The following is a 27,449-nucleotide window of genomic DNA, read 5'->3' as shown; positions in this document are numbered from 1 at the left end:
CATTCTCTCCAGAGATGCCGCCAGTCCCGCTGAGTTACTCCAGCTTTTTGTGCCTATCTTCGGTTTAAACCAGCATCTGCAGTTCCTCCCAACGCACCTAATTTCAGCAGTCAATTGATCCAACATGTCCACTACACATTAAAATGAGCAACGCTGCATAAAAATTCCAGACAGAAAGGACTCACCTGAACTTTGGAAATCTTTCGTAATTGTTGTTGTTCTATTTCTTCGATATCTGATTTATTTTTCGTGACAGATTTTATGGCTGATTTTACCCGAGCCTAAGATCAAAGAATAAAGGCGTTAGACAACAAATAATCAACAAGGTAAATAAAGATACAAATCTGTTTGTATTAACCTTGTAAATGTCTACAGCTTCTTTAATCGGCTGGAAGCTGTGGTTTCTGTGTTCCAGCGCATCTCGACAAACCAGACAGATCAGTTTCTTGTCATTTTCACAAAACAGCTTCATTTCTTCCTGATGTTGCTCGCAGAAAAGTTTACTTCCCTTCTCTGTCCGATTCAGGCTCAGTGCTCGAGCTTTCTCAGACAGTCTCGCCAAGGCCCGATTTACCCTGAGGCTGCGGTCTGTAAACTCCTCTCTACATTCCGGGCAAGGGGTGGGGGAGGGGGGGGAGGGGGGGTGGGGGGGAGGGGGAGGGTGGGGGGGGAGGGAGGGAGGGAGGGGGGGAGGAGGGAAGGGAGGAAGGGAGAAAGAAAGAAAGAAAGAAAGGAGACAAGAAGGAAACACCTCCGGCTAATTTCTTATTAAATCCTTTTCAAGGGTATCAAAACAATCCTGAAATTAAATATTTCCAATTCTTAATCCTAGTTTTAAAATGAATGGGTTCCAAAGTTTCAAAAAGAAATCATATCTATTTCTCAGATTATAAGTAGCTTTTTCTAATGGGATACAACTGCGCATTTCTGGATACCATCTTTCAATTCTTATTTCATTGTGATCTTTCCAAGTGACCGCTACACATTTTTTTGGTATTGCTATTGCTATTTTGAGAAATCTTTTCTGATATTTATCTAAAATTAACCTTGGTAATATTCCTTTAGTATCTCCCAATAAAAAAACCTTAAACCCAATGGTATGGTCTTATTCATCAATTGTTCCAAAAAGTTTTTTAGGTCTTTCCAAAAAGGAGTTACCTTCGGACATGCCCATGTGGAGTGTAAAAAAGTACCCACATCCTGGTTGCATCTAAAACAAATGTCAGGTAAATTTGGATTTAAATTGTTTAATTTTTTCGGAGTTAAATATAATTGATGTAAAAAATTATATTGTACTAAACTATATCTCACATTAATAGTATTTTTCATACTTTCTAAACACAATCTTTCCCAACTTGGTTCATCAATGCTAATATTCAGATCTGTTTCCCATCTTTGTCTTGATTTTTGAATTCCTATCTTTGGACTAGATTTTTGTAATAATTTATACATTGAAGATATAATTTTTTTAGTTCCCTTGCCCTGAATCAGGGATTCAATTCCTTTAATTTGAAATAGAAACATTGAATTACCTAACTTTTCCCTTAAAAAAGATTGTAGTTGATAATAGAAAAAAAAAACTATTCCCTGGAATTTGATATTTGTTTCTCAATTGAGAAAACGTCAAAAAATTATTTCCTTCATAGCAATCTCTTATATGTTTAATACCCTTCTGTTCCCAGACTTGTAATATTTGATTATTCCAAGCAAACGGCAGTAATTTATTTTTTACTAATGGAGTTTTAGCTGTTAGAAAAAATCTTTTATCATTAGCTTTAACTGTTTTCAACAATGTATTAATTAAATGTTTTAGCAAAGGAGACTCTTGATCCTTAACTAATAGCTTCGCTTCCCACTTATAGATAAATTCTTCTGGGCATAGTCCTTTTATTTTATCCATTTCAATTTTAACCCATGCTGTTTTTCCACCCTCTGGATAAAAGGATGAAATAAAACTCATTTGTGCTGCCAGATAGTAATTTTTAAAATTTGGTCATTGCAATCCACCTAATTCAAATTTCCATGTTAATTTTTCCATAGACACTCTTGGCATTTTACCTTTCCAAAGAAAATTTCGCACAATTTAATTCAATTCTTGAAAAAAAAAATTTGGTAATGGTATAGGTAGTGTTTGGAATAAATACTGTATCCTCGGAAAAATATTCATCTTAATACAGTTCACTCTCCCTAGCAATGTAATTGGAAAATTCATCCATTTCTTCAGGTCCTCATCTATTTTTTTAAATTAGTGGTTTATAATTTAGTTTATACAGATTATTTAACTTATTATCTACTTTAACCCCTAGGTACTTAATGCCTTCTGTTTGCCATTTAAACTGACTTTCTCTTTTACATTGATCATAATTGCCTTCAAAAAGAGGCATTATTTCAGTTTTATCTTTATTAATTTTGTATCCTGATACTTTCCCGTATTCTTCCAGTCTGAAATATAATTTTCTTAAGGATTCCAATGGTCTAGTAAGACAAATTAAAACATCATCTGCAAATAAAGTAATTTTGTGATTTTCCTGATTAACTTTAAATCCTTCTAAAGTCTAAATCTGATCTTATTAGTTCTGCCAGAGGTTCAATAGCCAATACAAAAAAAGCTGTTGACAAGGGACATCCCTGTCAACTAGATCTTTCCAAATTAAATGATTGAGAAGATTGGCCATTTGTCCCCACTTTGGCTTTAGGTTGTTTATAAAGAGCTTTTACCCAGTTAATGAAACCATGTCCCAATCCATACTTCTCTAATACTTTAAATAAAAAATCCCATTCTAACCTGTCAAACGCCTTTTCAGCATCTAAAGCAACTGCTGCACTCAATTCCTTCCTTTTCTGTGCTAAATGTAAAATATTTATAAATCTTGCTACATTATCAGATAATCTCCTTTTTTTTGACAAATCCAGTTTGGTCCTCTTTAACCAGCTTAGGTAAAAATTCTGCCAATCTCCTTGCCAAAAGCTTAGCGACTATTTTATAATGAAGAAGGGTCTCGACCCGAAACGTCTCCCATTCCTTCTCTCCCGAGATGCTGCCTGGCCTGCTGAGTTACTCCAGCATTTTGTGAATAAATCAATTTGTACCAGCATCTGCAGTTATTTTCTTATTCAACAATGATATTGGTCTATAAGAAGAAGCTTTTAAAGGGTCTTTCCCTTTTTTTGGAATTACGGTTATAATTGCCATTGAGAAGGATTCTGGTAATGTAAAAGTTTTTTCCGCTTGATGTATCACTTCCATAAATACTGGTAACAACAAATCTTTAATTTTTTTATAGAACTCAGGCGGGAAACCATCTTCGCCTGGTGATTTATTACTTGGTAAAGAATGTAATACTTCCTCCACTTCTCTCAAAGTAAAGGAGGCATTTAGTCCCATCTGCTCCTCATTAGAGATTGTTGGTAATTGTATCTTGGATAAAAAAATATTTATCTTAATTTCATCCTTTTCAGATTCAGAATGATACAGATTAGTGTAGAATTGCTTAAATACCTCATTGATTTCTCTAGGTTTATAAGTAATAATGTTTTGATCTGTTCTAATTGAATTTATTGTTCTTAATATTTGTTCTTCTTTCAGTTGCCATGCCAATACCTTGTGCGCTCTTTCTCCTAATTCATAATACCTTTGTTTAGTTCGTAATATTCGTTTTTCTGTTCTGTAAGTATGTAAAGTATTGTATTGAAATTTTTTATTTGCAAGTTGTATTTTTTTCGTATCTGAAATAAGGGGCAGGTCATTTCGAGCGGAGATGAGGAAAAACTTTTTCAGTCAGAGAGTTGTGAATCTGTGGAATTCTCTGCCTCAGATGGCAGTGGGGGCCAATTCTCTGAATGCTTTCAAGAGAGGGCTAGATAGGGCTCTAAAGGATAGCGGAGTCAGGGGGTATGGGGAGAAGTTAGGAACGGGGTACTGATTGAGGATGATCAGCCATGATCACATTGAATGGTGGTGCTGGCTCGAACGGCCGAATAGCCTACTCCTGCATCTATTGTCTATTGTCTATTCTCTGAATGCATTCAAGAGAGAGAGTTAGATAGAGCTCTTAAGGATAGCGGAGTCAAGGGGGGGGGGGGGGTATGGGGAGAAGGCGGGAACGGGATACTGATTGAGAATGATCAGCCATGATCACATTAATGGTGGTGCTGGCTCGAAGGGCCGAACGGCCTACTCCTGCGACCTATTGTCTATTGTCTAAACAAAGTAGACTATTCCCCTGGACTGAGGATTCTAAAACTAGAGTCCAGCGGTCGCCCCCTCCCCTTCCCAACACCGGGTCTCCCACCGTGCCTCACGCCGCTCCCCCCACGCTGGGTCCACCATCGTCTTCCCCTCCCCCTCTCACGCTCATCGGCCGCTGATCGCGGGTCTATCGCGACCCCCCTTCTCTCCGCCGCTGAGGCTCAGGTTTCTAACGCGCCTACTCAATAGACAATGGACAATAGACAATAGGTGCAGGAGCAGGCCATTCGGCCCTTCGAGCCAGCACCGCCATTCAATGTGATAATGGCTGATCATTCTCAATCAGTACCCCGTTCCTGCCTTCTCCCCATATCCCCTGACTCCGCTATCCGTAAGAGCTCTATCTCGCTCTCTCTTGAATGCATTCAGAGAATTGGCCTCCACTGCCTTCTGAGGCAGAGAATTCCACAGATTTACAACTTGTGACTGAAAACGTTTTTCCTCATCGCCGTTCTAAATGGCCTACCCCTTATTCTTAAACTGTGGCCCCTGGTTCTGGACTCCCCCAACATTAGGAACATGTTTCCTGCCTCTAACGTGTTCAACCCCTTAATAATCTTATGTTTCGATAAGATCCCCTCTCATCCTTCTAAATTCCAGTGTATACAAGCCTAGTCGCTCCAGTCTTTCAACATACGACAGTCACGCCATTCCGGGAATTAACCTAGTAAACCTACGCTGCACGCTCTCAAGAACAATAATATCCTTCCTCAAATTTGGAGACCAAAACTGCACACATTACTCCAGGTGCGGTCTCACTAGGGCCCTATACAACTGCAGAAGAGCCTCTTTGCTCCTATACTCACGAGACGAAGTGCTGTTCCTCGAGAACGCATGGAAACGTTCATTGTCCGTGGGATTCGGAGAGTTCTCGGAGTTTATCTTCATGAAGTAGGAAAAAGGAACCGCAAAATGCTGGAGCAACTCGGCGGCCAGGTAGCAACCCTGAAGAACATGGATAGGCGAGGTTTCGGGACGGGATCTTTCTTGGGATAATACATGGGTAGATGACGTTCGGGTGCGGGTCCATCTCCAGTCCGAAGAAGGGTCCCAACCCGAAACATCACCGATACGTTTTCCAGAGATGGTGCCTGACCCGCCGAGTTACTCCAGCACGTTGTATAATTCTGTGAATCTGTGTGGCTTCTCGTCAAGCTCTCAAGCACCCGTTTAAACTAATTCCCAGTTTAGCTCGCCCCGTGTTCCGCTAAATCCCTTCAATCGTTACCAAAGAACAGAAGCAACTCTATTTTTTAGTGCGACTGAACCGGACTATCGAGGAGAGGTCGGCGAGGCTAGAGCGAGAACGTCCAAACTCCACACAGCGAGCACCAGTTGTATCTGTGCGACAGCAGGTCATTTTAGCTGTACCACAATAGTGCCCGCATGCGATGGAAAACTAAAGGGCAGTCAACGGGAATGTCACAGTCACCCCCGGTGATGCTGCCTGACCTGCTGAGTTACTCCAGCATTTTGTGAATAAATACCCAGCTAACAATGGCCTGTTTCCGTTAACACCCTAACTTTTTTTTGCATATTTTTCATTCATGTGTTCTACATCTCTCTGCATCCACGTCTATATCTATCGTACCTCTTTCCCCTAACGCTCACTCTGAAGAAGGGTCTCGACCCGAAACGTCGCCCATTCCTTTTCTCCAGAGGTGCTGTCAGACCCGTTGAGTTACTCCAGCTTTTAGTGTCTATCTTCGGTTTAAACCAGTATCTGCAGTTCCTTCCTACACGTGTAGATTACACCGAGAGACAGTGGAACGCCACATTTCACCGGTGTTCGCACGTTACCATTTAACAGTTGGTCTAAATTTATATTTCACCATCGTTTCCCATCCACGTATGGCACCATTTTGGCCTTGCTCCCCATTGCTCTGCTTTACACTGTCCCAGGTCCATATCTCTGGTATATTCACTTTCAAGAACTAACGGCCGCTCCCTCCTGTGAGATTAGTTGGAGGTTTGCTCGGACATCTACACAATGAACCCTTGCAGTTTAATGTGGAGAAATGTGAGCTTATCCACTTTGGTGATAGTAATAGAAAGGCAGATTATTATCTGAATGGTGTCAAGTTAGGAAAAGGGGACGTACAATGAGATCTGGGTGTCCGAGTGCATCAGTCACTGAAAGGAAGCATGCAGGTACAGCAGGCAATGAAGAAAGCCAATGGCATGTTGGCCATCATAACAAGGGGAGTTGAGTATAGGAGCAAAGAGGTCCTTCTGCAGTTGTTCATTGCCCTAGTGAAAACGCACCTGGAGTGCTGTGTGCAGTTTTGGTCTCCAAATTTGAGGAGGGATATTCATGCTATTGAGGGCGTGCAGCTTAGGTTCACTAGGTTAATTCCCGGAATTCTGGGACTGTCGTATGTTGAAAGAGAGGAGCGAATTGACTTGTATACACTGGAATTTAGAAGGATGAGAGGGGATTTTATTGAAATATATAAGATTATTAAGGGATTGGACACGTTGGAGGCACGAAACATGTTCCCAATGTTGGGGGAGTCCAGAACCAGGCGCCATAGTTTAAGAATAAGGGGTAGGCCATTGACAACGGAGATGAGGAAAAACCTTTTCACTCAGAGAGTTGTAAATCTGTGGAACTCTCTGCCTCAGAAGGTAGTGGAGGCCAATTCTCTGGATGCTTTCAAGAGAGAGCTAGATAGAGCTCTTAATGATAGCGGAGTGGGGGGGGGGGGGGTTATGGGGAAAAGGCAGGAACGGGGTAGTGTTTGGGAATGATCAGCCATGATCACATTGAATGTTGTTTGACTTCATACACTTCACTTCCAATTTCCATCCTGCCCTGAAATACACGTGGACTATCTCTGTTATCTCCCTCCCATTTCTGGTCCTCACCATCTCCATCACAGGAGACAGACTGGTGCCTGACATCTACTATAAACCCACTGACTGGCACAGCTATCTGGACTACACTTCTTCCCACCCGGTCTCCTGCAAAAAGTCTATCCACTACTCCCAATTCCTCCGTCTACGCCACATCTGCGCCCGGGATGAGGTGTTTCACACTCGGGCATCAGAGATGTCCTAATTCTTCAGGAAACGGGGCTTCCCCTCTTCCATTATAGATGAGGCTCTCACTAGGGTCTCTTCTACATCCCGCAGCTCCATTCTTGCTCCCCCTCCCCCAAACCGTAACAAGGAAAAAATCCCCCTCGTTCTCATCTTCCACCCCACCAGCCAGCGGATCCAACAAATCGTCATCCAACATTTCCGTCACCTACAACGGGACCCCACCACTGGCCATATCTTCCCATCCCCTCCCCTTTCTGCGTTCCGCAGAGACCGTTCTCTCCTTGTCCCTTGTCCACTCGTCCCTTCCTACCCAAACCACCCCATCCCCGGGCACTTTCCCCTCAACCGCAGGAGATGCAACACCTGTCCCTTTTCCTTCCCCCTCAACTCCATGCAAAGGACCCAAACAATCTTTCCAGGTGAGACAGAGGTTCACCTGCACCTCCTCCAACCTCATCTATTGCATCCGCTGTTCCAGATGTCAACTTATTTACATCGGCGAAACCAAACGCAGGCTCGGCGATTGCTTCGCTCAAAACCTGCGCTCAGTCCGCATTAGACAATCTGATCTCCCGGTGGCTGAGCACTTCAACTTCCCCTCCCATTCCGAGTCTGACCTTTCTGTCATGGGCCTCCTCCAGTGCCATAGTGAGGCCCACCGGGAATTGGAGGAACAGCATCTCATATTTTGCCTGGGCAGCTTGCAGCCCAGCGGTATGAACATCGACTCTGTCCCTCGCTTCCCATCCTCTTCCCAGATCTCCCATTTTCTTCCTGTCTCCACCTATATCCTTCCTTTGTCCCGCCCCCTGACATCAGTCTGAAGAAGGGTCTCGACCCGAAACGTCGCCCATTCCTTCTTTCCTGAGATGCTGCCTGACCTGCTGAGTTACTCCAGCATTTTGGGAATAAATACCTTCGATTTGTACCAGCATTCGCAGTTATTTTGTTACACAGTGAATGGTGGTGCTGGCTCGAAGGGCTGAATGGCCTCCTCCTGCGTCTATTATCTATTGTCTATTGCAGTCAATTACCATTCATTATACGACGTGGCAGGGTGCAGAGTGGATAACGCGATACTGCAGGAATTCAGCCGCTCCCAAAAGCAAATAGACTTCGAACCTTTGTGCCGGGAATTAAAATGGCTTCGAAAGACAAGGTCGAGAGTTTAACCGAGGAGGCAGTTTGTCCCATCTGCCTGGATTTCTTCACCGACCCGGTTACACTGGAGTGCGGGCACAACTACTGCCGCTCCTGTATCACACAGAGTTGGGGCAGGGAGGGGAGAAACCCCTGCCCGGAATGTAGAGAGGAGATTGCAGACCGCACCCTCAAAGTCAATCGGGCCTTGGCGAGACTGGCTGAGAAAGCTCGAGCACTGAGCCTGAATACAGAAGAGAAGGGAAGTAAGCTTTTCTGCGAGGAACATCAGGAAGAAATGAAGCTGTTTTGTGAAAATGACAAGAAACTGATCTGTCTGGTTTGTCGAGATCCGCTGGAACACAGAAACCACAGCTTCCAGCCGATTAAAGAAGTTGTCGACATCTACAAGGTTAATGCAAACAGATTTGTATATTTATTTACCTTGTTCATTCTTTGTTGTCTAACGTCTATATTCTTTGATCCCAGGCTCGGGTAAAATCGGCCATAGAATCTGTCACGAAAAATAAATCTGATATCGAAGAAATAGAACAGCAACAACTACGAAAGATTTCCAAAGTTCGGGTGAGGCCTTCCTGTCTGGAATTTTTATGTAACGTTGCTCATTTTAATGTGTAGTGGACATGTTGGATCAATTGACTGCTGAAATTAGGTGCGTTGGGAGGAACTGCAGATGCTGGTTTGAACCGAAGATCATGACAAAAAGCTGGAGTAACTCAGCGGGACTGGCAGCATCTCTGGAGAGAATGAATGGGTGACGTTTCGGGACGAGACCCTTCTCCAGACTGGTTAGAGATAAGGGAAACGAGGGACAGGGAGTAGACGATGACGCAGAGAAATAAAGAACAATGAATAAAAGATATGGAAACAAGTAACGACGATAAAGGAAACATGCCATTGGGATGGGGTGAAAGTGAGAAGTTAGTGCGACTTGGGTGGGGGAGGGATAGAGAGAGGGAATGCCGGGGCTACCTGAAGTGAGAAAAGTCAATATTACTGTGCTGAAAGCTGCCCAAGCGAAATATGAGATGCTGTTCCTCCAATTTTGCAATTAGCCTCCCTCTGACAATGGAGGAGACCTGGGACAGAAAGGTCAGTGTGGGAATGGGAAGGAGAATTACACTTCTTTGTTTCAGGAAAATGTGAGAGAATTTGATTGATTAGATAATTCTGACAACCGGACGCTGATGGGCACTTATTCTGTAAGCAAACACAATACAGAAATATATTATGTTAATCTTCAGCATTCATTTGACAGGAAGAGTCACACAGCCTTCAGTCCCATGTCATATCCCAGTTTGTTGAACTGCACCAGATTATCACTGAGAAAGAAAAGTACTTCCTCAAAGATATCCGCGAAGATGAGCAGCGGATTCTAAATCTAATGGAGAAAAATCTTCGGGAGATTCAAGAGAATTTAAATTCTATTCAGGAGAAACTCCTGCGTTTACAGGAACTGATGGAACAAAAAGACAGCGTGATATTTCTAAAGGTAAGGAAGTCTATTTAAATTTGCTTCTATAAATGTGCAACATCACAAAATGGCGTCTGATATATTTGAAACAAATTCAACTATGTTGTCTATTGTCTATGCATCTGCAGTTCCTTCCTACACATCACTAACATCATATTCAATAGACAAGAGATAACAAGTGCAGGAGTAGACCATTCAGCCCTTCGAGCCAACAACTCCATTCAATGTGATCATGGCTGATCATTCTCAATCAGTACCCCGTTCCTGCCTTCTCCCCATAACCCCTGACTCCGCTATCCTTCAGAGCTCTATCTAGCTCTCTCTTGGATGCATTCAGAGAAATGTCCTCCACTGCCTTCCGACGCAGAGAATTCCACAGATTCACAACTCTCTGACTGAAAAGGTTTTCCACATCTCCGTTATAAATGGCCTACCCCTTATTCTTAAACTGTGGCCTCTGGTTCTGGACTCCCCCAACATTGGGAACATGTTTCCTGCCTCTAACGTGTCCAACCTCTTAATAATCTTATATGTTTCGATAAGATCCCCTCTAATCCTTCTAAATTCCAGTGTGTACAAGCCTAGTCGCTCCAGACTTTCAACATACGAGAGTCCCGCCATTCCGGGAATTAACCTAGTAAACCTACGCTGCACGCCCTCAATAGAAAGAGTATCTATCCTCTATCTAGCTCTCTCTTGAAAGCATCCAGAGAATTGGCCTCCACTGCCTTCTGAGGCAGAGAATTCCACAGATTCACAACTCTCTGGCTGAAAAAGTTTCTCTTCATCTCCGCTCTAAATGGCCTAATCCTTATTCGGCTGAAACGCACAACCTGTCCAGACTATCCTGTCAGCATCGTGTAATTTTTAGAATAATTTATATACTTCCTTCATCGGTTCTATGTCTGCAATATCATTATTCTTCTCTGTGTGTCAGTGGGAGTGAGAGTGGAGAAATGGTAATTTTTAACAGCTATTAATCTGGGTGAAATTCATGCTCTCAGTAGTTCCGTCTCGGTCAATTCAGTCTTGTGTTTTATTTATTTCAGGAGGAAGCTGTTCGCAAGCGAAGGTAGGGCATGTTCTTCACTGAAACTCTACATGTAACATATTTCCTCATAAAAATCAATGCACAATTTGGAATCAGCTATTTAATATTTGCAGGATTAGTGATGAGATCCATTCATTGTCAGTGAAAGATGGTGCCATAACGGCTGCAAAGTTCAACCACCTCTTTTTGTTGAAGACAACGTTGGTAGAAACGTTGGACTGCATTAAACAAGGTAAAACATATGGACTTATTTCAGTTGGTTTGTGGGACATATTGATGTTTTTATGTGATGCAAAGATTGTTCAAGATAGTGCACTGAATGGTAATTGGAGTTTCATTCCTGCGCCAACCCACGGGCTGAGAAACCTCACGCACACATGGTCAGCTGGAGATGTTAGATCCTGGAACACATGCAACACAGGAGCACGATACAACAAATACCCAGGCTGTTGGATGAACCAATGCATCCCGACCCACCCACTCCGCAAAAACACGCTGACCCATGAGTTTGAATTCTACCACGGTAGTCAGGAAATTGGAAGTAACGGAATTAAATTATAATGTACAACGAATGAGCAGTATAGTCATGAGGATACGAGGGTGTCCTGTGGAGATCTGTGCCATGGGCCCTGCCTAACCTGTGAGTGACTGTCGATGACTCTGGTTGACTCGGGTCTGCCCCCTGTTGGACCCTTGAGCCGCACAGACTTTCTCAAACCCCACACTGATGCATTGTAAGAACGAGACCGGATAGATCTTGGCCCAAGATCTAGTCTCAGAAAAGCACGCACAGTTTCATCGGCTTGACATATATACCCTTAAACACATTCACAAGAAAAAAACTCCCGTTCGTGGGCACAACCTCCTCCATTTACGTTCCCACTGTAAACTGGATTTGATCATCTTTAGGCACACTGAATATATTTACCTGAGTAACCCACAGACTCTGTAGTAACATACACGAAGAGTCAGGAAATTATGTTTCAGCTTTCCAGGACTTGGAGAATTTTGTGCAGTTCTGGTCATCCCTTTGCAGGAAGAATGTGGATGCCTTGGGAAATGTGCAGAAGAGGTTTACTAGAATGCTGCCTGGATTAGAGGGAATTAGCTATTAGGAGAGGTCGGATACATTTGCTTGTTTCATATGGAGTGTCAAAGGCTGAGAGGAAACTGATAGAATTATTTTTAATTATGAGAGGCATAGACAGGGTTGACAGTCAGAACCCTTTTTCGCAGAGTGGAATTGTATAGACAATAGACAATAGGTGCAGGAGTAGGCCATTCGGCCCTTCAGGCCAGCACCGCCATTCAATGTGATCATGGCCGATCATTCACAACCAGTACCCCGTTCCTGCTCTCTCCCCACACCCCCTGACTCCACTATCATTAACAGCTCAATCTAACTCTCTCTTGAACCAAGCATCGAGAAAATTGGCTTCCACTGCCTTCTGAAGCAGAAAATTCCACAGATTTACAACTCTCTGAGTGAAAAAGGTTTTCCTCATCTCCGTTCTAAATGGCCTACTCCTTATTCTTAAACTGTGGCCCCTGGTTCTGGACTCCCCCAACATTGGGAACATGTTTCCTGCCTCTAGCGTGTCAAATCCCTTAATAATCTTATATGTTTCAATGAGACCCCCTCTCATCCTTCTAAATTCCAGTGTAGCCAAGACTACAGAGCATAGCTTTCTGTTGTCCATATTAGGTGGCAGGGGGAGGGGAAAGAAAGCTCGGGGCAAATTTTCAGTTTTCCGCCCGGCTGTGCCCGAGGCCTAGCGGCTTCTCCCCCGGTCCCGGGGCCGCGCTGCCCGAGTCTCCCCCCGACCCCCGGGGACTCTCTGATTCTCTGCTTCTCCCCCCAGACTCCGTCACCCTGGATGTGGAAACAGCGAGTCCGCTGCTCGAGGTGTCTGAGGATCGGAAGAGTGTGAGATGGACCGGGATGTGGAGGAGTCTCCCTGACACCGGGAAGAGGTTTACAGACTGGCCGTGTGTGCTGGGATCGGAGGGATTCACATCGGGGAGACATTACTGGGAGGTGGAGTTGGCGGGGAGTCTGGAGTCCCAGATCTGGAGTCTGGGAGTCGCCTCTGAGTTTGTGGGGAGGAAGGGACCGGCCGCACTGACCCCGGAGAATGGAATCTGGAGCATCAGGCGGATGGGTGACGAGTTTGATGCACTCACCTCCCCTCCATCCCCTCTCCCCGCCCGTCCCATCCCCGGGAGGGTGGGAGTTTATCTCAGTTACGAGTCCGAGACAGTTTCATTTTACGACGCGGACACCATGTCCCATCTCCACACCTTCACTGGGAATAAATTCACGGAGAAACTTTATCCTTTCTTCGGGATCTGGGATGAAGACCAGTGGCTGAGAATCTGCTCCGTTTCCGCTCCGTGTCAGTAATTAACAAATTCTATCAATAGACAATAGACAATAGACAATAGGTGCAGGAGTAGGCCATTCAGCCCTTCGAGCCAGCACCGCCATTCAATGCGATCATGGCTGATCACTATCAATCAGTACCCCGTTCCTGCCTTCTCCCCATACCCTCTCACTCCGCTATCCTTAAGAGCTCTATCCAGCTCTCTCTTGAAAGCATCCAACGAACTGGCCTCCACTGCCTTCTGAGGCAGAGAATTCCACACCTTCACCACCCTCTGACTGAAAAAGTTCTTCCTCATCTCCGTTCTAAATGGCCTACCCCTTATTCTCAAACTGTGGCCCCTTGTTCTGGACTCCCCCAACATTGGGAACATGTTATCTGCCTCTAATGTGTCCAATCCCCTAATTATCTTATATGTTTCAATAAGATCCCCCCTCATCCTTCTAAATTCCAGTGTATACAAGCCCAATCGCTCCAGCCTTTCAACATACGACAGTCCCGCCATTCCGGGAATTAATCTAGTGAACCTACGCTGCACGCCCTCCATAGCAAGAATATCCTTCCTCATATTTGGAGACCAAAACTGCACACAGTACTCCAGGTGCGGTCTCACCAGGGCCCGGTACAACTGTAGAAGGACCTCTTTGCTCCTATACTCAACTCCTCTTGTTACGAAGGCCAACATTCCATTGGCTTTCTTCACTGCCTGCTGAACCTGCATGCTTCCTTTCATTGACTGATGCACTAGGACACCCAGATCTCGTTGAACTCCCCCTCCTCCTAACTTGACACCATTCAGATAATAATCTGCCTTTCTATTCTTACTTCCAAAGTGAATAACCTCACACTTATCTACATTAAACTGCATCTGCCATGTATCCGCCCACTCACACAACCTGTCCAGGTCACCCTGCAGCCTTATTGCATCTTCCTCACAATTCATACTACCCCCCAACTTAGTATCATCTGCAAATTTGCTAATGGTACTTTTAATCCCTTCGTCTAAGTCATTAATGTATATCGTAAATAGCTGGGGTCCCAGCACCGAACCTTGCGGTACCCCACTGGTCACTGCCTGCCATTCCGAAAGGGACCCATTTATCCCCACTCTTTGCTTTCTGTCTGTTAACCAATTTTCTATCCATGTCAGTACCCTACCCCCAATACCATGTGCCCTAATTTTGCCCACTAATCTCCTATGTGGGACCTTGTCGAAGGCTTTCTGAAAGTCGAGGTACACCACATCCACTGACTCTCCCTTGTCAATTTTCCTAGTTACATCCTCAAAAAATTCCAGTAGATTTGTCAAGCATGATTTCCCCTTCGTAAATCCATGCTGACTCGGAACGATCCCGTTACTGCTATCCAAATGCTCAGCAATTTCGTCTTTTATAATTGACTCCAGCATTTTCCCCACCACTGATGTCAGACTAACTGGTCTATAATTACCCGTTTTCTCTCTCCCTCCTTTCTTAAAAAGTGGGATAACATTTGCTATTCTCCAATCCACAGGAACTGATCCTGAATCTATAGAACATTGAAAAATGATCTCCAATGCTTCCACTATTTCTAGAGCCACCTCCTTAAGTACTCTGGGATGCAGACCATCAGGCCCTGGGGATTTATCAGCCTTCAGTCCCATCAGTCTACCCAAAACCATTTCCTGCCTAATGTGGATTTCCTTCAGTTCCTCCATCACCCTAGGTTCTCCAGCCCCTAGAACATTTGGGAGATTGTGTGTATCTTCCTCAGTGAAGACAGATCCAAAGTAACGGTTTAACTCGTCTGCCATTTCTTTGTTCCCCATAATAAATTCCCCTGCTTCTGTCTTCAAGGGACCCACATTTGCCTTGACTATTTTTTTCCTCTTCACGTACCTAAAAAAACTTTTGCTATCCTCCTTTATATTATTGGCTAGTTTACCCTCGTACCTCATCTTTTCTCCTCGTATTGCCTTTTTAGTTAACTTTTGTTGCTCTTTAAAAGAGTCCCAATCCTCTGTCTTCCCACTCTTCTTTGCTATGTTATACTTCCTCTCCTTAATTTTTATGCTGTCCCTGACTTCCCTCGTCAGCCACAGGTGTCTCTTACTCCCCTCAGAGTCTTTCCACCTCTTTGGAATAAATTGATCCTGCAACCTCTGCATTATTCCCAGGAATACCTGCCATTGCTGTTCTACCGTCTTCCCTGCTAGGGCCTCCTTCCAATCAATTTTGGCCAGCTCCCGCCTCATGCCTCTGTAATCCCCTTTGCTATACTGTAATACCGACACTTCCGATTTTCCCTTCTGCCTTTCCATTTGCAGAGTAAAACTTATCATGTTGTGATCACTGCCTCCTAATGGCTCTTTTACCTCTAGTCCCCTTATCAGATCAGGATCATTACACAACACTAAATCCAGAATTGCCTTCTCCCTGGTAGGCTCCAGTACAAGCTGTTCTAAGAATCCTTCACCAGCACCTGGAATATAGTTAAATCACCTCCGTTCTTTAAGATGTTAAACAAGTCTGTTCCGGGAATCGATGACCATAAAACTCCTAGACAGCCGCCTGTGATAATAATAATAATAATAATAATAATAATAATAATAATAATAATAATAATAATAATAATAATAATAATAATAATAATAATAATAATAATAATAATAATAATAATAATAATAATAATAATAATAATAATAATAATAATAATAATAATAATAATAATAATAATAATAATAATAATAATAATAATAATAATAATAATAATAATAATAATAATTTCCTTTTTTTGTCCCACACCGTGGAAATTTACAGTGTTACTGCAGCAAAGTGGATAACAGGAGACATTCATTATAAATAAAAATAAAGACAAGGATAAATTGTTATCAGTTTACTGTGTATTCCTTAACTGTTACTGTTGACTCGGCTGTTGGGAGCAGTGCTGGTTGTGCAGTCTCACAGCAGCGGGAAGGAAGGATCTCCGATATTGCTCCTTCACGCACTTGGCATGTGGCAGTCTGTCACTGAAGGAGCTACTCAGTGCAGTGACTGTGTCCTGCATCTCGTTTAATATGTTTGATCCTGAAATGTCCTTGGAAATGCCCGAGGGAACCGTTGAGAGGGCATGTGGGATGTGCAATAAATGCAGGTTCTACAGATGTGCCCGGCGTGTAATTTAGCTCATGGGTTCAATTTATTTCCTTAAAAACGATAGCTGGTGTTATTAATGTCAATATTCTGTTAAGTGTCGTTTCAATTTAGTTCAGTTTATTGTTGCGTGAACCGACGTTTTCGTTGCGTGCTATCCAGTCAACAATACAATACAATACAATACAATACAATACAATACAATACAATACAATACAATACAATGTATCTTTATTGTCATTGTACAGGGGTACAACCAGATTGGGAATGCGCCTCCCATACGATGCAATAATTTAATTAATTTAAACAACAACAACCCAACGAGATTGTAACAGTTTTAAAACAGAATAAACTGCAAGTAGATCTGTGCCGGATCACTGCGATGTGACCATCGGGCTCAGCAGGACCGGTTCATAGCAGCTATGGCCCTGGGAATGAAGCTGTTCCTGAGGCTGGAGGTGCGGGCGTAGAAGGCCTTGTATCGTCTGCCCGATGGGAGGAGTTCGAACAGTCTGTTGCAGGGATGTGAAGAGTCTTTGTGGATGCTGGTGGCTTTTCTGAGGCATCGTGTGTTATAAATGCCCTCCAAGGCTGGTAGCTGTGTTCCGATGGTCCTCTGAGCTCTATGGACTACCCGCTGAAGTGCTTTCCTTTCTGCCTCCGGGCACCTGAGGTACCACACAGGGATGCCATGTGTTAGGATGCTCTCTATTGTGCAGCGGTAGAATGTCGTCAGCAGCTGTTGGGGTAGACCAGACTTCTTCAGTGTTCTTAGGTAAAGACTGCACATGATTACAATCGAGCCGTTCAAAGTGCACACGTAAACGATAAAGAGAATAACGTTTAGTGCAAGGTAAAGTCCAGTAAAGTCCAATTAAAGATAGTCCGAGGGTCTCCAAAGAGGCAAATGGTCGTTCAGGGCCGCTTTCCAGTTGGTGAGAGGCTGGTTCAGTTGCAGATGAACATGATAAGGGAAAAACGTTTAGCCCAAGTTAAAGCCAGCAAAGTCCGATCAAGTGTAGGAAATAAAAACTGCAGATGCTGGTTTAAATCGAAAGTAGACACAAAATGCTGGAGTAACTCAGTGGGTCAGGCAGCATCTCGGGAGAGAAGGAATGGGTGACGTTTCGGGTCGAGACCCTTCTTCAGACTGGATCAAGTCCGATCAAGGATCGTCCGAGCGTCACCAATGAGATAGGGCAGTAGTTCAGCGCGGCTTTCGATCTGAAAGGATAAATAACGCTAATATCAAAAGCATTTATTCCGATTTAAAGAGGAAATCGGAGCTCGGTGTCTCGGTAGTCACAAGAGACGGCAGATACTGGAATCTTCAACAAAAGACAAAGTGCTGGAGTAACTCAGTGAGTCAGACAGCGTCTGTGGAGGGAACTGGACAGACGAGGTTTCAGATTGGGACCCTTCTTCAGCTTGTCCGCCTCCTTGTTCTTCGTCTTTTCCTCGTCCTCCTAGATTGCGTTCTTGTCACCGGCGCTGCTCTGGGGTCGGTGAAGTCACCCGGCATCCAAATCTGCTCGATTTCTCTACCTAAGCCCCCTGCCCCGCCCCCTCACCCCGCCCCCCCCCTCACCCCCCCCCCCTCACCCGCCACGTCCCGGTAACTGTCCAAACTGATTAATCCAGCAATTATTTCTTCATTGTCGCGAAGTTTCAAGAGTTTTATTGTCATGTGTCTGGAGACGGAATAAATGTAATACTTGCAGCAGGCCAACAGATATGTTGATATATTACTCTGTAAATAAAAACATACTAAACCATGATGTACTTACTTCTGTGTTTATCTTCTTCTTACCATCCGCCAAGTTGCAAATGGCCCTTCCTGGTGGAGCAATGACTCACTTGCGACCTTTCCCAATTCCGTGAGCTGCCTTTGCCGCTTACACTGTTGTCCGCTCTCCACGTCGACATCGACATTGTTGTTGTCAGTGCAGGGTTCCTGACCTGACCAAGAAGGCTCATTGACTTGGCAGCATTGCAGGGTCGGCCTGGCCAAGCGTAGTACATCCCATTCTACGTCACAGACAGACCATTCAGTCCAGCTTCTCCTGTCTATTTTGCGGCACCAGATAAACCCCCTTCCACCCATTCACCGCACTGACCAACAATGTCCTGAACTCGATAGACCGACATGTGTTTCTCCAACAGCCCTCCCACCCCCAAAACACATACACTCTGCTTCAACCACATCTGTGGTGGCAGGTTCCACTTTCTCATTGCTGAATTCCTTAAGGAATATGTTGAAGACCATATTGTTTTAAATATATATATATTTATATTCATTTTTTCTTTGTCATTTGGTGTCTCCACAAGTAAAGATACTTTCTCCGTTCCCTCTTGGTCAAATTCATCACTAATCTAAAATTACAGTATCCGATCATCCCGGACATCTTAAAAGTAGGTATCAGGGTGATGTCCAGGATAGACATCAAGGTATATGGTGGTCCTTCTGAGATGGAGATCTGCGCCACTAACCCTGTCTAACATGTCAGTGACTGCAGATTTAGGTTCACTCACGTTGGACTTGTGGACTTCGCAGTTTCATTCAAACTGCACATTGACGCATTTGACAGATCTGGGCCCATGACCTGAGCTATGAGAAACTCACACATTCTCATCGGCCTAGAAAAGATCCCCATAAACACGTTCGCGAGACAAAATGGCAGTTCGTGGGTACAACCTCCACAATCTATGATCCCTTTGTAACAAAGAATACATACTCTTTAGATGCAGTGAATTTACTTCAGCATATACTGTAATTCTCCAACATTTTCACCACCTCCAACGGGATCCCACTACTGTCCACATCTTCCCATCTCCACCCCTTTCTGCAGAGACCATTCCCTCTGAAACTCCCTGGTCAACTCGTCCCTTCCTACCCAAACCACCCTCTCCCCAGGTACTTTCCCCTGCAACAGCAGGAGATGCAACACCTATCCCTTTACCTCCCCCCTCAACTTCATCCAAGGACCCAAACAGTCTTTCCTGGTGAGGCAGATGTTCACTTGCACCTCCTCCAACCTCATCTACTGTATCTGCTGTTCCAGGTGTCAACTTCCTTACATCGGCGAGACCAAGCGCAGGCTCAGCGATCATTTCGCTGAACACCTTCGCTCAGTCCGTATTAACCTCCCTGATCTCAATAGACAATAGGTGCAGGAGGAGGCCATTCGGCCCTTCGGGCCAGCATCGCCATTCAATGTTATCATGGCTGATCATTCTCAATCAGTACCCCGTTCCTGCCTTCTCCCCATACCCCCTGACTCCGCTATCCTTAAGAGCTCTATCTAGCTTTCTCTTGAATGCATTCAGAGAATTGGCCTCCGCTGCCTTCTGAGGCAGAGAATTCCACAAATTCACAACTCTCTGACTGAAAAAGTTTTTCGTCATCTCAGTTCTAGATGGCCTACACCTTATTCCTAAACTGTGGCAACTTGTTCTGGACTCCCCCAACATTGGGAACATGTTTCCTGCCTCTAACGTGTCCAACCCCTTAATAATCTTATGTTTCGAAAAGATCTCCTCTCATCCTTCTAAATCCCAGTGTATACAATCTGAGTCGCTCCAGTCTGCATGCCCTCAATAGCAAAAATATCCATCCTCAAATTTGGAGACCAAAACTGCACACAGTACTCCAGGTGCGGTCTCACTAGGGCCCTGTACAACTGCAGAAGGGCTTCTTTGCTCCTATACTCAACTCCTCTTGTTATGAAGGCCAACATTCCATTGGCTTTCTTCACTGCCTGCTGTACCTGCATGCTTCCTTTCAGTGACTGATGCACGCGGACACCCAGGTCTCGTTGTACGTCCCCTGTTTCTAAGTTGACACCATTCAGATAATACTCTGCCTTTCTATTCCTACCACCAAAGTGGATAACCTCACTCTTATCCACATTAAACTGCATCTCCCATGCATCCGCCCACTCACACAACCTGTCCACGTCACCCTGCAACCTCATAGCATCTTCCTCACAGTTCACACAGCCACCCCTCTCCCGGTGGCTCAGCACTTCAACTCCCCCTCCCATTCCCAATCTGTCCTTTATGTCCTGGGCCTCCTCCATTGTCAGAGTGAAGGAACACCAAATCGGAGGAACAGCACCTCATATTTCACGTGGGTAGTTTACACCCCAGCGGTATCAACATTGACTTCTCTAACATCAAATAGTCCTTGCTTTCCCTCCCTATCCCCTCCTCCTCCCCAGTTCTCCCACCAGTCTTTCTGTCTCCGACTACATTCCATCTCTGTCTCACCCACTCCCCTGGCATCAGTCTGAAGAAGGGTCTCGACTCGAAACGTCACCCATTCCTTCTCTCCAGAGATGCTGCCTGGCCCGCTGAGTTACTCCAGCAGTTTGTGTCGACCAATGAATTTATTCATTCGACGAGTCCACAGACATACAGCACACACTCTCACCAACACACACCTTACGTGTGGGGACACGCCATGACTTACACAACCAACCATGAACACACTCACCAACGCAAGGATACATGCACCCACTGATATTTAATACGGCCATTACATTAACTCAGTCTGACGCACTCATGTACCCAGCCGCAACTTTGCCATCCTCGTCTCCCATTTCGCTCTCCCTGTCCGCGAGAACCAAATCATTTCACTTCCACTTCCCGGAAGATAAGTAGCGGAAATGCATTTCTCTTTTCCATCTCGCGCAATTGTGGAAAATCCCCCACGGGAAACTTTCAGTTGTCCGCCCGCCTGTGCCCGAGGCCGAGCGGCCTCTCCCCCGGTCTCGGGACCGCGCTGCCCGAGTCTCCCCCGACCCCCCAGGGACTCTCTGACTCTCTGCTTCTCCCCCCAGTCTCCGTCACCCTGGATGTGGAAACAGCGCATCATCTTCTCGAGGTGTCTGAGGATCGGAAGAGGGTGGGACAGACCGTGTCCCGCAGGAGTCTCCCGAAATCCCGGAAGAGGTTCACAAACATTCTGTGTGCGCTGGGATCGGAGGGATTCACATCGGGGAGACATTACTGGGAGGTGGATGTGGCGGGGAGTACGTACTGGAGTCTGGGAGTCGCCACAGAGTCCGTGGAGAGGAAGAGACAGGTCGAACTGACCCCGGAGACTGGAGTCTGGAGCATCGAGCGGGATGGCAATGAGCTTAATGCAGTCACCTCCCCTCCATCCCGTCTCCCCGCCCGTCCCATCCCCGGGAGGGTGGGAGTTTATCTCAGTTACGAGTCCGGGACAGTTTCCTTTTACGACGCGTGCACCAAGTCCCATCTCCACTCCTTCACTGGGAATAAATTCACGGAGAAACTTTATCCTTTCTTGGGGCCTTGGCAAGAAACCGGGTGGCTGAGAATCTGCTCCGGTACCGCTCCGGGTGTGTAAAATGCTCGGGTCCCGGGACCGGCGTCAGGAACGGGGCTCAGGGGCTGTGGGGCAGAAACCCGGTGAACAACAGGTCGGCGCTGAACGGCTCCCATTTAATTCCCAAATTCCGCTTCGTAAAACCCCAGTGAGCGCGGAAATAAAACCAGGGGGAATGTCAATGTGGGAAGAGTGAAATAAACAGCAACCGCGTTTAGAAGTGTTGATCCGACTCTTTTTTAAACGTGATATCGGATCCCGTCAACTGAACTTTTATAAAAAATCTAAGGATTGATACACTTGACCTCCCCGCTCATACTTGACCCATGGGATCTCGATCTCATCAGGATTATAAATGGTCGGAAATCTTCATCGGGACACAGAAAAGTTGGACATTGAACAAATTTGACATTACAGTTGAACTTATTAGATGTGGAGAGAATCATAGGTGATAGGAGCAGGATTAAGCCATTCGGCCCTTCAAGTCTACTCCGCCATTCAATCATGGCTGATCTATCTTCCCCTCCTAACCCCATTCTCCTGCCTTCTCCCCGTAACCCTTGACACCCGTACGAATTAAGAATCTGTCTATCTCTGCCTTAAAAATATCCATTGATTTGGCCTCCACAGCACACTGTGGCAAATAAATCCACAGATTCACCACCCTCTGACTCAAGATATTCATCCTCAATTGCCTAAAGGGTTTTACGTGGGCAGGAAGAAGGTGGCAATGGTGAGCCTGGGAACAATTTAAGAAGGAGATGGGAACTGCACAATTACCAATATCGATACGATACGATAACTCTGTATATATCCCCGGAGGGAAATTGGTCTGCCAATTGGTCACGACAAACAACAAGTTACACGAAAAACATGAAATTAAAATTAAAATGTTAAAAGGGTAAAAGGGAACGTAGAATGAGATCTGGGTGTCCTAGTGCATCAGTCGCTGAAAGTAAGCATGCAGGTACAAGCAGGCAGTGAGGAAAGCCAATGGAATGTTCGCCTTCATAACCAGATGAGTTGAGTATAGGAGCAAAGAGGTCCTTCTGCAGTTGTACAGGGCCCTAGTGAGACCGCACCTGGAGTACTGTGTGCAGTTTTACTCTCCAAATTTGAGGAAGGATACTCTTGCTATTGAGGGCGTGCAACGTAGGTTTACTAGGTTAATTCCCGGAATGGCGGGACTGTCGTACGTTGAAAGACTGGAACGACTAGGCTTGTGCACACTGGAATTTAGAAGGATGAAAGGGGATCTTATTGAACATATAAGATTTTTAAGGGGTTGGACACGTTAGAGGCAAGAAACATGTCCCCTATGTTGGGGGAGTCCAGAACCAGGGGCCACGGTTTAAGAATAAGGGGCAGGCCACTTAGAACGGAGATGAGGAAGAACTTTTTCAGTAAGAGAGTTGTAGATCTGTGGAATTCTCTGCCTCAGAAGGTAGAGGAGGCCAATTCTCTGAATGCTTTCAAGAGAGAGCTAGATAGAGCTCTTAGGGGTCGCGGAGTCAGGGGGTATGGGGAGAGGGCAGGAAAGGGGTACTGATTGAGAATAATCAGCCATGATCACATTGAATGGTGGTGCTGACTCGAAGGCCCGAATCGGCTACTCCTGCACCTATTGTCTAGAATTGAGGGGGGGGGGGGGGGGAAGTAGACTATTCCCCAGGGCGGACGATTCTAAAACTAGAGTCCCCCTGACCCCCCCCCCCCCTTCACCACACCGGGTCTCCCACCGTCCCTCACACACGACGCTCCCCCACGCTGGGTCCACCATTGTCTCACGCTCACCGATCGCTGATCGCGGGTCGATAGCGATCCCCCCTTCCCTCCGCCGCCGAGGCTCAGGTTTCTAACGCGTCTGCTCAATAGATAATGGACAATAGACAATAGGTGCAGGAGGAGGCCATTCGGCCCTTCCAGCCTAACCCTTAATCTTAAACTGTGGCACCTGGTTCTGTACTCCCCCAACATTGCGAACATGTTTCCTGCCTCTAGCCTGTCCAATCCCTCAATAATCTTATATGTTTCCATAGGATCCGCTCTCATTCTTCTAAATTCCAGTGAATACAAGCCTAGTCGCTCCAGCCTTTCAACATATGACGGTCCTGCCATTCCGGGAAATAACCTGGTGAACCTACGCTGCACGCCCTCAGCAACAAGAATATCCTTCCTCAAATTTGGAGACCAAAACTGCACACAGTACAGGTGCAGTCTCACTAGGGCCCTGTAGAACTGCAGAAGGACCTCTTTGCTCCTATACTCATGAGAAGAAGTGCTGTTCCTCGAGAACGCATGGAAACGTTCATTGTCCGTGGGATTCGGAGAGTTCTCGGAGTTTAACTTCATGAAGTAGAAACAAGGAACCGCAACACGCTGGAGTAACTCAGCGGCCAGGTAGCGTCCCTGAAGAACACGGATAGGCGAAGTTTTGGGACGGGATCTTTCTTGGGATAAAACATGGGTAGATGACGTTTCGGGTGCGGGTCGATCTTCAGACCGAAGATGGGTCCCAACCCGAAACATCACCGATACGTTTTCCAGAGATGGTGCCTGACCCGCCGAGTTACTCCAGCACGTTGTGTAATTCTGTGAATCCGAGTGGCTTCTCGTCAAGCTCTCAAACACCCGTTTAAACTAATCCCAGTTTAGCTCGTCGCGTGTTCCGCTAAATCCCTTCAAACGTTACCAAAGAACAGAAGCAACTCTATTTTTTAGTGCGACTAAACCGGATTATCGAGGAGCGGTCCGCGCGGTTAGAGCGAGAACGTGCAAACTCCACACAGTGAGCACCAGGTCGAAGCCAACACTGGGTCGTTGTATTCACAAAATGCTGGAGTAGTTCAGCAGGTCAGGCAGCATCTCGGGAGAGAAGGAATGGGTGACGTTTCGGGTCGAGACCCTTCTTCAGACTGATGTCAGGGGGGGCGGGGTATGGCACCATTTTGGCGTTGCCCCCTTTGTTCTGCTTTACACTGTCCCAGGTCCATATGTCTGGTATATTCACTTTCAAGAACTAACTCCTTTGAGATTAGTTGGAGGTTTGCTCGGACAACTTCACAATGAACCCTTGCAGTTTAATATGGATAAGTGTGAGGTTATCCACTTTGGTGGTAGGAATAGGAAGACAGATTATTATCTGAACACCTTCGCTCAGTCCGCCTTAACCAACCTGATCTCCCGGTGGCTGAGCACTTCAACTCCCCCTCCCTCTCCCAGTCTGACCTTTCTGTCATGGGCCTCTTCCAGTGTCATAGTGAGGCCCACCGGAAATTGGAGGAACAGCACCTTATATTTCGCTTGGGCAGCTCGCAGCCCGGCGGTATGAACATTGACTTCTCCAACTTTAGATAATTCCTCTGTCCCTCTCTTCCCCTCCCCCTTTCCAGTTCTCCCTCTATCTTCCTGTCTCCACCTATATCCTTCCTTTGTCCCGCCCCCCTGACATCAGTCTGGAGAAGGGTCTCGACACGAAACGTCACCCAGTTCCTTCTCTCCAGAGATGCTGCGTGACCTGTTGAGTTACTCCAGCATTTTGTGAATAAATACCTTTGATTTGTACCAGCTTCTGCAGTTATTTTCTTACACTAACTTCAGATAGCCCTTGCTTTCCCTCTCTATCCCCTCCCCTTCCAAGTTCTCCCACTATTCTTCCTGTCTCCGACTACATTCTATCTTTGTCCCGTCGCCTCCCCTGACATCAGTCTGAAGAATGGTCTCGACCCGAAACGTCACCCAATTCCTTCTCTCCAGAGATGCTGCCTTGACCCGCTGAGTTACTCCAGCATTTTGTGTCTACCTTCAATTTAAACCAACATCTGCAGTTGTTTCCTGCACCTTCTACTGCAGCTGTACAAAGCGTTAGCGATGTCTCGCTTGGCGTGTTATGTTTAGTTTTTGATCAACCTGATTTCGGAAAGGCGCCCTTAAATGGAAAGCGTGTAGAGAATATTTAAGAGGAATAATTTGGCCAAGTTGGATAGACTGGGGACTATTTCTTAGAGCGCAAAACGTTGAGGAGAGATAATATAGAGGCATATAAAATCACGAGGGGCATCGAAAGGGTGAATGAACGGTCTTTATCCCATTGTTGGGCAATCTAGAACTAGTGGGGTTAGGTTTAAGGTGAGATGGGGAGATCTAAAGGGAATCCTAGGGTCAACGTTTTCACACATATATGGTATATGGAACGGGCTATCAGGGGAGGTAGTTGAAGCAGGCACAAAAAACAACATCGAAAACAGGTGGCGCGCAGCGCAGAACAGAACTGCTCAGCAGGTCAGGCAGCATCTCTGGAGACAAGGAATGGGCGGCGTTTCGGGTCGAGACTCTTCGTTCCCCACGGCCATTTCGAAGGACGTAGAGGATCAATCATATTTAACGATCGTAAACAACAGTCTTGGAGTTTGTGCCCTACAATGCTCCGTGCGGACTTCCTAAGTATGTTAAAGATTTGAGGTTCTTCTTCAGAAGAAGGGGCTCGACCCGAAACGTCGCCAATCCCTGCTCTCCTGAGATGCTGCCTGACCTGCTGATTTACTCCAGCATTTTGTGAATAAATACCCACGATTTGTACCAGCATCTGCAGTTATTTTTGTTATACTGAGATTATTAATATTACTTCAGGCTCCGCCCCTTCTCGGGTGAAAGCCGAGGATGAGAGCGAATAAACGTTGCCACCTGCTGGCTGTACAGAGACATTCGTTATCTACTTCTCGAGTGGTTTCTCAAAGAGTGGAGGATGACTCCCTTTCTATTCTGGTCCTGAGCTGACCAGTGAGGCCCGTCTTGGAGTCGCGATGCAGGATTAATGTAAACGGATGGTTAATCATTAGCCTTGACTCGATGGGCCGAAGGGCCACCTAGACTTGACGGTGTGTCAAGTCTAGGTGGCCCTTCGGCCCATCGAGTCAAGGCTGACATCTCCTGAAAAAGGAGGTGTAAAAATTCTGCCGGCAGGTCACATCTTGCCTAAAGCAACTTCAGATGGAAACTGAAATAGAGGGCAGTGGAAGCCAAATCACTGGATGGATTTAAGAGAGAGTTAGATAGAGCTCCAGGGGCTAGTGGCTTCAGGGGATATGGGGAGAAGGCAGGCACGGGTTATTGATTGTGGACGATCAGCCATGATCACAATGAATGGCGGTGCTGGCTCGAAGGGCCGAATGGCCTCCTCCTGCACCTATTGTCTATTGCAGGGGTGGCCAAACTTGCTTAATGTAAGAGCCACATACGATAAAGTTCAGATGTTTGAGAGCCGCAAGACATGAACAAAATGTACACATACGTTTTTATTGTTACATACACATTTTGTTACAAAAATGTTATATAAATATTAAGAAATGCATGTAGGCAATAATATTTATTCATGTATGCAGTTTTTTAAACTGTTAATTTGTATTAGTTTCAGTAATCACAAAGTACACATATATACCAAATGTTTTCAAAATCTTGACTGATGATTGTTTTAACTATATTGAGCGTATATACGGTAATGAACTACGGGAAATACGGTAATGAACTACGGGAACCTCTAAGAAAAATGTGCGAATTTGCATTTCAGTAACATAAAATGAGACTGCCAAAACTAAAACTAAA

The 27,449-nt window shown here is 45.5% G+C and overlaps 1 protein-coding gene across 1 annotated transcript; it reads left to right on the top strand.

Annotated features, from left to right (window-relative positions):
• The first annotated feature begins 8,435 nt into the window (after window positions 1-8,435).
• Window positions 8,436-21,869, top strand: LOC144591616 (zinc-binding protein A33-like). Its single transcript, XM_078395673.1, has 7 exons — window positions 8,436-8,846; window positions 8,924-9,019; window positions 9,714-9,947; window positions 10,979-11,001; window positions 11,094-11,212; window positions 12,843-13,018; window positions 21,513-21,869. The coding sequence occupies exons 1-7, from the start codon at window positions 8,436-8,438 to the stop codon at window positions 21,867-21,869; spliced, it is 1,416 nt and encodes a 471-aa protein (XP_078251799.1).
• Window positions 21,870-27,449: the final 5,580 nt, after the last annotated feature.

The sequence above is a fragment of the Rhinoraja longicauda genome, unplaced genomic scaffold (assembly GCF_053455715.1).
Source record: "Rhinoraja longicauda isolate Sanriku21f unplaced genomic scaffold, sRhiLon1.1 Scf001244, whole genome shotgun sequence".
Classification (NCBI taxonomy): Eukaryota; Metazoa; Chordata; class Chondrichthyes; order Rajiformes; family Arhynchobatidae; genus Rhinoraja; species Rhinoraja longicauda.
The sequence above is the reverse complement of the archived record's forward strand: the minus strand, read 5'-3'. Positions and strand labels throughout refer to the sequence as shown.